Source organism: Rana temporaria, assembly GCF_905171775.1.
Source record: "Rana temporaria chromosome 2 unlocalized genomic scaffold, aRanTem1.1 chr2g, whole genome shotgun sequence".
NCBI classification, from domain to species: domain Eukaryota; kingdom Metazoa; phylum Chordata; class Amphibia; order Anura; family Ranidae; genus Rana; species Rana temporaria.
In genome coordinates, this window is record NW_024404412.1 from 164,706 (window position 1) to 175,272 (window position 10,567).

Genomic DNA, 10,567 nt, shown 5'->3' on the forward strand with positions numbered 1-10,567 from the left:
AAATTGGGGCAGCGTAACATATCCCCTTTACGTTACTCCGCCGCAAGTTTTCGTCGTAAGAGCTTGATTAACAAAGCACTTACGTGTTAACTTGCGGCGGCGTAACCTAAATCTGTCCTGCGCAAGCCCGCCTAATTCAAATGGGGCGTGTGTCATTTAAATTAGGCACGCTCCCGCGCCGAACGTTCTGCGCATTCTCCGTGTGAAAATTTACCGCCGTGCTATGCGCGAAATGACGTCGCCCCGACGTAATGTTTTGAACGGCGACGTGCGTTACGTTGTTTCGTATTCCCGGACTCCTCACGAAAAAAAAAATTGAAATTCGAAGCGGCAACGACGGCCATACTTTAACATGGTTGGTCTAAATGTAAGCCATGAAAAAGCAGGCTTATGTTTGCGACGGGAAAAACCGACTAGCGACGACGTAACGAACGCGCGTACCTTCGTGGATCGCCGTAAACAGCTAATTTGCATACCCGACGCTGGAAAATGACGCGAACTCCACCCAGCGGCGGCCAAAGTATTGCATCCTAAGATCCGAAGGCGTACGCCTGTCGGATCTTAGCCAAATGCCGTCGTATCTTGTTTGTGAATTACAAATTAAGATACGACGCAGCAAATTTGAAAGTACGCCGGAGTATCAGCAGATACTCTGGCGTACTTATTCTGTGAATCTGGCCCCAGGTTTTTATAACTTTTAGAGACATATGCATTAAAACCCAGCTCCTTCTTTCTTTTGCATAAAAGCCACTGTGGTATTCAGGAAAGGTTAGAGATCTTATGAACACACTCAAATCTGTTTCTGTGTCTCATTAGATTTCTCACGGATCCGGGGTTCACTGAAAGTTATCCTGCATTACCTGAAGTACACCTGGGTGGTGGTATTACCTGCTTCACTCATTATGCCTTTGTCTTGCAGGGTTTTTTTTTTTAATCAGTTCACAACCACTTTAATGGAGACGGCTTAACCTATATGATGAGTTTATGGATATGTGGGGTGCCAGTATTAGGAAAAATTGCCTGTTATTAAAGCAGAGGTTCACCCTAAAAACATGTATATAACATTACATTCTGCATACTTCCAACATTTACAGTATGCTGTTTGTTTTTTGTTTTTTGCTGTACATACCGTATTATTGCTATTTTCCCCCCGACTTCCGTTTGCTCACTCCCGCGGGAGTAGGCGTTCCAATGCAGAGGCGCAGTGTCATGTGGGACTTCGCCCAGATGATTTACTTCCCCCTGGCGGATAAGGCGCGTCACGAGTTTCCGAAAGTAGCCGAATTGGGAGTCGGCTCTATACGGCGCCTGCGCACCGACTAGGAGCCGTGTAGAGTTGACTGCGCAGGCGGCGTATAGAGTCAACTCGCAGTTCGGCTACTTTCGGAAACTCGTGACGCGCCTAATACCTGCCGGGGGGGGAGTTTTCTCAAGACGTCAATCATCTGGGCAAAGTCTCACATGACACTGCGCCTCTGCATAGGAACGCCTACTCCCGCGGGAGCGAGCACCCGTAAGCCGGGTGGAAAATAGCAATAATACGGTATGTACAGCAAAAAACATAAAACAAACAGCATACTGTAAATGTTGGAAGTATGCAGAATGTAATGTTATATACATGTTTTTAGGGTGAACCTCCACTTTAATATTTAAATTAAAAGGATTAATTTAGAAAAAAAAAAGAAAGTTGAACTGAGATGATGCATTTATTTCAGTTCTCTAATATTTGTGGAATTTCTTTCTCAGATGTTCTGTGAGTCGTTTTTATCTCGGTGAAGAGAAATCATTAATGTGTTTCCTGTCACACTGAGTAACATTAGAAGAGGATATGTTGGACATCTTGGAGTCATGACATCTTTTGGTAATAATCTGAGCTCCTCTCATTTTATCCTGATTGGAATTCCTGGGATGGAAGATGTCCAGGTCTGGATTTCATTGCCGATCTTCTTCATCTACCTGATAACCTTGTTGGCCAATATTAGCGTCCTGCTTACCATTAAGACTAAGGAGAGCCTCCACCAGCCCATGTACCTCTTCCTTTCCATGTTATTGGTGACAGACCTTATCCAGTCCAGTGCTGCCATTCCCAAGATGCTCCTGGTCTTCTGGTTCAACCTCCGAGAGATCTCCTTTGAGGGTTGCCTGGTTCAGATGTTCTCCATCCATTCCTTCTCCATCATGGGTTCCTCGATCCTCTTGGCTATGGCTTTTGATCGCTATGTTGCCATATGCCAACCACTGAGATATTCCACCATCTTAACCAACCCATTGATCACAAAAATTGGAGTTGCGGTGATGATGAGAGGAACTCTTCTGATATTTCCACATCCTTTCCTGGTCAGGAGGTTGCCATTTTGCAACAGCCGTGTGATTGAGCACACGTATTGTGAACACATTGCCGTGGCTAAACTGGCCTGTGCAGACATCGGAATTAATGTTGTGTACGGGTTGGTAGTCGCTCTGCTTGTAGTCGGAGTGGATATAATGGGTGTTACAGTTTCATATTTAATTATTTTATCGACTATCTTTAATCTCCCCTCCCGAGAGGCCAGGCGGAAAGTCGGGAGTACATGCGTCAGCCACGTTTGTGTCATTCTATTGGCTTACATCCCGGCACTTTTCTCCTTTGTTTCTCAAAGGTTTGGGGGGCAAACGGCTCCTTCCACCCAAATCATCATATCTAGCCTATACCTCATTGTTCCTCCAATGCTCAACCCGATAATATACGGAATAAAAACCAAAGAGATCAAGAGAAACACTTTGAAATTATTTTGTCCACAAAAGTCCAGATTTCAGTAATATTGGACGTATTATGCCGAACTTACTGGACCGGCAACGCAAAGAACCGTCACATGCTGATAAATATGGCAACCTTTCATTGGCTGAGCAGAGTCAGAACAATGACAAAGTATTTCTGATTAGTTCCTATTGGTAGAAGTAATTAAACATTTGGGGAGGTATGTTAGTGACTGTGATGTTGCTATTATGATCTATGCCTTATCAATAGACTCAAGTATCTCGTTATATGGCCTCTGATTTCCAAACTGAAGATAAAAGGCCTAATTTCTGATGACGTGTTTACCATTCTCTATGAAGAACCCTTAATCCAAGAACAGGAAATATGCCTTTTGCATTTGTTTTAAGAAGTGTTCAAGATCTGTCATTTGTATCATATGATTTTTTTTTTACTCTCTTTAGTGTCCTGGGTAGACAATCAAACTCTTTAACCATTTCCATACCGGGCCTATTCTGGCACTCCTCTCCTACATGCAAAAATCATCTTTTTTTGCTAGAAAATTACACAGAACCCCCAAACAATATATATGTTTTTTTAGCAGATACCCTAGGGAATAAAATAGCGGTCATTGCAACTTATTATCGCGCACGGTATTTGCGCAATCATTTTTCAAACACCTTTTTTTGGAGGGAAAAAAACGGTTTCAAGAATTAAAAAATAACAAAACAGTAAAGTTAGCCCAATTTTTTTATATAATGTGAAAGATGATGTTACGCCGAGTAAATAGATACCTAACATGTCACGCTTTGAAATTGCGCACACTCATGGAATGGCGCTAAACTTCAGTACTTAAAAATCTCCATAGGCATCGTTTTTTTTACAGGTTAGAGTTACAGAGGAGGTCTAGTGCTAGAATTGTTGCACGCGCTCTAATGCACGTGGCGATACCTCACATGTGTAGTTTGAACGCCGTTTACATATGTGGGCGGGACTTACTTGTGTGTTTGCTTCTGGCAGCGAGCTACTGGGGATAGGGGCGTTTTAAATTTTTTTTTATTATTTTTTTTTTTAAATAAATTTATTTTATTTTTACACTTTTTTTAATATTTTTTTGATCACTTTTATTCCTATTATAAGGAATGTAAACATCCCTTGTAATAGGAAAAGTTTGTGACAAGTCCTCTTTATTGGGAGATGCAGAGTCAATAAGACCCCACATCTCTCCTCCAGGCTGGAAAGCATGAGATTGTGAAAAAAAATTCATGGATCTCATGCTTTCAGCCGCGATTGCGGCTTTGTTTTTATTCCGGTACCTGGGCATGACGTCATAACATTGTGCCCGGGCCGCCGCCGATCATAGAGATGACTGGTGGTGACCATCTGGTCACCAGTCATCTCTATGCTTCTCATCTGGTGCCGGCAGATCATTTCTCCGGGTCTCCGATGGCACCGGATGGCGGCGGGAGGGGGGTACACCCCCTCCCGCCACCTATAAGAACGATCAAACGGCAGAAACGCCGCTATAATCATTCTTATGGTGCACAGGATCGCCGGCTGAAGAGATGGATATCTGAATGATGCCTGTAGCTGCAGGCATCTTCCAGATATCCCCACTGAAAGTCCAGGACGTCATATGACGTCCTTGGGCGGGAAGTGGTTTTTAATAACATGTTACATTATGTGATCATCACGTGTGGACTTGGAGAGGCGCGCAAAGCTGGAGGATAACAGGTGTCCCTACCGATATTCAGGAAGTGGGAGCAGCCCGAGCGGGCATCAGGTACTAATTCAGAAGCGTGGACATATGTGGGGCAAGACGCCGGTGGGCGAAACATGTCAGGGGATGGGCGTGGCAGAGGCCATACACCGTTATCCACACCTGAAGCACTGGGTCGGTTTTGAGGTGCGTCTTATTCCACAATAAGACGCACTCTCTCTGAAGAGGATGGAGAGAAGAGATGTGAGGTGTGGAAGTTCATCTCTATCCAGGTCTTGGTACATCTAGGAGGAGTTCCATCTCATTCAACACATTCTGTAATGTTGAAGACATTCTGTAGCTTCTCCAATCCCCTTTTTTAATCCCAGTCTGTGTCAGGAACATTCCTCACTGATTAACCACTTCAATACCGGGGGGCACTTACGCCCCTTTCCTGCCCAGGCCAATTTTCAACTTTCTGCGCTGTCGCTGTTTAAATGACAATTGTGCGGTCGTGCTACACTGTACCCAAACAGAATTCTTATCATTTTGTTCCTACAAATGGAGCTTTCTTTTAGGGTTTTTATTTTTTGCTATACAAATAAAAAAAGACCCGAATTTTTGAAAAAAATAAAAGCTTTTTTTTTCTGTTATTACATTTTTACAAGGCACTGATAAGGCAGTATTGATGAAGCGGCACCAATGAGGTGGCACTGACGATGGGCACTGGTAGGCCGCACTGATGGGCATTGATAGGCGACACTGATGGGCACTAGACATGTGCATTCGTTTTCGTTAGAATGCATTTTCGTCCAAAAATCGTTTTTTTTTTCGTTATCGTTTTAACAAACGAGAACGAAAGTGCAAGAAACGAAAACCGAAAGATCCGACATAAAAAATGCTTTATTTTCATTTTCGTTGCGGTAAAAATTCGATATAGAGAGATTCGACATTATAGGGAAAAGATTCGACATTATAGGGAAAAGATTCGACATTATAGAGAAAAGATTCGACATTATAGAAATAATAGATTCGACATTACAGAGAATAGATTTCGATTTATGAGAAAATAGATTCGACATTATAGAGAATAGATTCGACATTATTACTAGTCATACAACATTAGAATTCTTGTAGGCAGAATATTCGAACGGAAATGTACGATTCGGCGTAAAGATTCGACATATTGTCGAATATTCTTTTGACCATTCGACAGAAACCAAATATTATTGGATTTTCAGACGAAAGCTATTCCCCAACGAAAAACGAAATAAATCAAAACGATTTTCGGGAGTAACTAAATACATTTATTTTCCAAACGAAAACGAAAAAACGAAACAAAATATTCCAATCTGCACATGTCTAATGGGCACTCATGGGTGGCACTGGTGGTTACTGATTGGCACTGATAGGCAACACTGATGGGCACTGAAAGGCTGCAATGGTGGGTACATATGGGTGGCATTGTAAATGAAGAGAACGTTTTCTAATGCCGAGTACACACGCTCGGAATTTCCGACAACAAATGTTCAATGGGAGCTTTTTGTCGGAAATTCCAACCGTGTGTAGGCTCCATCGGACATTTTCTGTCGGAATTTCCGACAAACAAAAATTTGAGAGCTGGTTCTCAAATTTTCCGACAACAAAATCCGTTCTCATAAATTTCCGATCGCGTGTGGACAATTCCGACAATTTCACGCATGCTCTGAATCAAGTACGAGTCGGGAGCGCATGGTCTGGTAAAACCAGCGTTCGTAATGGAGATCGCACATTCGTCACGCTGTAGCGGACTGAAAAGCACAAAGCTGAAAAACGCAAATCGTCTCTCACCAAACTTCTACTAACCCGACTGGTATTGAACTTCCCTTTAATAGTGCCGTCGTACGCGTTGTATGTCACTGCGTTCTTGGCGATCATAATTTCCGACAACATCTGTGTGCCGCCTATCAATGCCACTGATGGGCACTGATAGGCGGCACTGCTGGGCACTGAAACATGGCACTGATGAGCACTAATGGGGACTGACATGCGGCACTGATATGCAGCACTCATGGGTATCCCTGGTGGCACTGGCAGGGATTTTGAGTGGCACTGGTTGGCAGCTGCCTGGGCATTGATTGGCAGCTGCCTTGGCACAGATTGGCATTCCCTGGTGGTCTAGGGGGCATACCTGGTGGTCCAGTGTGGATGCCCATCCCTGGTGGTCCTGGCCGGCATGCTGGTGGTCCTGTGCGGTAATCCGAGGGGGGGGCTGCGCTGATAAACTATCAGCACATACCCCCCCCTGTCAGGAGAGCAGCCGATCGGCTCTCCTCTACCCGCGTCTGTCAGACGCGAGTGAGGAAAAGCCGATCAGCGGCTCTACCTGTTTACATCGTGATCAGCCGTGATTGGACCTGGCTGATCACGTGGTAAAGAGCCTCCGCCGAGATTGGTGTAGCGGTGTGACAGACTGACACCCCGCACCACCGATCGCTGCGATGCGCGCCCCCCACGGGCGCGTGGCAGCTGTTATCCTGCAGGACATCAATAGACGTCCAGTCAGGATAACAAAACCACTTCCCGGACGTCCATTTACTATTGCCCGGGCGGGAAGTGGTTAATCTCTACAGTGATACTACAGACACCTTCATCCAATCACCATGAGATGTGTCAAGGCAGATGTTGGCTGTCCGAGAACAGGGAGGGAGGTGGGAAGGTCCTTCTAGATACATCATCCCTTCCACGTTGTCATGAAGTCTGATAATCCTTCTATTCACATGGTTGAAGGTGTGATTTCTTGTATATTTTCTGGGGTAGAGATGTTAAAAAAGCAAAGTAATGGGGTGATAGATTGTTGGCAAAGGTCCCAACTCCTGTGTGAAGAGTCCACTAATGAATGTACTAAAAATCCAAACGTTTAAGGGCTCTTTCACACGTCCGTTCAATTTTTCAGATCAGTTTTTTTTTCATCAGTTGATCCGTTTTTCCATCAGTTTTTCATCAGTTTTTCATCAGTTTTTGCATCAGTTTTTGCATCAGTTTTTCCATCCGTTTTTTCATTCGTTTTTTTTTTTTTGGAGGGCTTTTTACATAGAAAAACGGATGTTAGCGGAACGGATGATAAACGGATCATCCGTTAACGTCCGTTTTTCGTCCGTTCCGTTTTTTAGACGGAAGAAAAATAGGGTTTTCTTCCATCCAAAAAAACGGAACTGAACGCAGACGGATGCTAACGGACGCTAGCCCATAGGGAAGCATTGCGGTCCGTTAACGGACGTCCAAAAAACGGACGAACGGAACGGACGTGTGAAAGAGCCCTAAGTCTTTCTGGAGAAACCATCACCATCATCTTCATCATTATTTCTGGTTCAAATCCCACGTTGCTCAAGCCATGTTTGGTGTGACTGTTGCCACTGGAACTTTAAATGAAGAGAAAGGGCCGGATTCAGGTAGCCGGGCGCATTGTTACGGCTGCGTAGCGTATCGTATTTACGCTACGCCTCCGTAAATCAGAGAGGCAAGTGCTGTATTCACAAAGCACTTGCCTCCTAAGTTACAGCGGCGTAGCGTAAATGGGGCCGGCGTAAGCGCGCCTAATTCAAATGAGGATGAGGGGGGCGTGTTTTATGTAAATAGGTGGTGACCCGACGTGATTGACGTTTTTTACGAAAGGCGCATGCGGCATCCGTGTACATATCCCAGTGTGCATTGCTCCAAAGTACGCCGCAAGGACGTATTGGTTTCGACGTGAGCGTAAATTACGTCCAGCTCTATTCGCGAACGACTTACGCAAACGACGTAAAAAATTCAAAATTTGACGCGGGAACGACGTCCATACTTAACATTGTGTACGCCCCATAGAAGCAGGAGCAACGTTACGCCGGAAGAGCCTTGCGCAAACAACGTAAAAAAATTCTGCCGGGCGCACGTACGTTTCTGAATCGGCGTATCTAGGTCATTTGCATATTCTACCCCGAAAACTACGGAAGCGCCACCTAGCGGCCAGCGTAAATATGCACCCTAAGATACGACGGTGTAAGAGACTTACGCCAGTCGGATCTTAGCCTAATTTCGGCGTATCTTGCTTTCTGAATACAGAAAGAAGATACGCCGGCGCAGCTTTGAATTTACGCGGCGTATCTATAGATACGCCGGCGTAAATTCTTACTGAATCCGGCCCAAAGTTTTCTAATGCCACGTACACAAGCTCGGAATTTCCGACAGCAAATGATCAATGGGAGCTTTTTGTCGGAAATTCCAACCGTGTGTAGGCTCCATCGGACATTTTCTGTTGGAATTTCCGACAAACAAAAATTTGAGAGAGCTTGTTCTCAAATTTTCCGACAACAAAATCCGTTCTCATAAATTTCCGATCGCGTGTGGACAATTCCAACGCACAAAATTCCACGCATGCTCTGAATCAAGTACAAGTCGGGAGCGCATGGTCTGGTAAAACTAGCGTTCGTAATGGAGATCGCACATTCATCACGCTGTAACGGACTGAAAAGCACGAAGCTGAAAAACGCGAATCGTCTCTCACCAAACTTCTACTAACCCGACTGGTATTGAACCTCCCTTTAATAGTGCCGCTGTGCGCGTTGTACGTCACCGCGTTTTTGGCGATTGTAATTTCCGACAACATTTGTGTGACCGTGTGTATGCAAGACAAGTTTGAGCCAACATTCCGTCGGAAAAAAATCCACGGTTTTGTTGACGTACCCTTGAAGAAGCGGCATTGTGGGCGCGTGCAAGCTCCGTGAGTTCGACCGTGGGTCCCGTGGATTCAATGCCCGCGGGTATACCCGCAATCGTCTCAAGGAGAGGAAGAACGGGGGAAATTCTGATGTAAAAAGGCATTTCCCCATTCTGCCTAGTGACAGGACACTGATCACAGTTCCCTGTAATCGGGAGCAGTGATCAGTGTCGTGTCACACATAGCCCATCCCCCCACAGTTAGAATACATCCTTAGGACACACGTAACCCCTTCAGCGCCCCCTCCTGGTTAACCCCTTTACTGCCAGTCACATTTACACAGTAATAAGTTCATATTTATAGCTGAAATAAAATAAAATAAATGATCTCGGCTTCCCAGCCGAGGCGGCGCCAAATGATTGAATTCAGAGGCCGGGCGTGACATCATAACATTGCACCCGGCCTCAGAACGATCATAGAGACTCCGGCGACAATCTGGTCCACCGGGAATCTCTAGGGTGAACATCCGTGGCCAGCAGATTCATTCTCCGACTCAACGATCGCAGCAGTGAGTCGGTAGAAGCACTGGAGGGCGGCGGGAGGGGGTGACGTCCCCTCTAACCGCCCGCAAATACGATCAAGCGTTGGAATAGCCACTATGATCATTCTTATGGTGTAGGGCAGGGATCTCCAAACTTTTCAAACAAAGGGCCAGTTTATTGTTCTTCAGCCTTTAGGAGGGCCGGATTGTGGCCCGCGGGGGCAGAAAAAGCCCTGGGGCCCAGCATTGAGTAGTGCCCCTACTAGCAGGAGTAATTGTATCTCATCATTGGTATCAGTGGAAGAAAAAGTGCCCCCTTGTTGGAGTCAGTGGGAAGAATAGTGCTTCATATCAGTGGGACGAATAAAGCCCTGAGGGCCGGATAGGGCCGCAGTTTGGAGACCCTTGGTGTAGGGAATCGTCGGCTAAAAAAGACAATGTCTGAATGATGCCTGTAGCCACACCCATCATTCAGATATCCCCTCACAAAGCAAAGGATGTCATGTGACGTACCTTGGGCGGGAAGTGGTTAAATAAGCTGGCAATGAAATGTCAATTACAGGAAGTCTCACATTAGATGACTACACAGAAGAAATACACAAAAATCACACCGAGATTCCAGGAGAAGGCACATGACCGATGGATGAAGATGAGTGGAACCCGTCTTTCTATACCGCTGTATGGTCTTGGCCACCGTGCTGTAGCTCAGTTTCAGGCAGTGGCGGTTCGCCCATAGAGGGCGCTGGAGCGTCGCCCCCTCTGGCTCCGCACCGCCACTGACTAATAACATAGATTCATTGCATTGCATGAATCTATGTTATTGTCGCCGCTGCCGCTGGTCTATTCAGATGGCCGGACCTAGAGCGCCGGTCACCTGAATAACGGCAGCTGGTTGGCTGTACGGAAGTGCCTATCAGA

At 45.5% G+C, this 10,567-nt stretch overlaps 1 protein-coding gene across 1 annotated transcript; it reads left to right on the plus strand.

Annotated features, from left to right (window-relative positions):
* The first annotated feature begins 1,776 nt into the window (after nucleotides 1–1,776).
* LOC120921587 (olfactory receptor 52N4-like) lies at nucleotides 1,777–3,003 on the plus strand. The gene has a single exon (XM_040334090.1). The coding sequence runs from the start codon at nucleotides 1,849–1,851 to the stop codon at nucleotides 2,797–2,799; it is 951 nt and encodes a 316-aa protein (XP_040190024.1). The 5' UTR covers nucleotides 1,777–1,848; the 3' UTR covers nucleotides 2,800–3,003.
* Nucleotides 3,004–10,567: the final 7,564 nt, after the last annotated feature.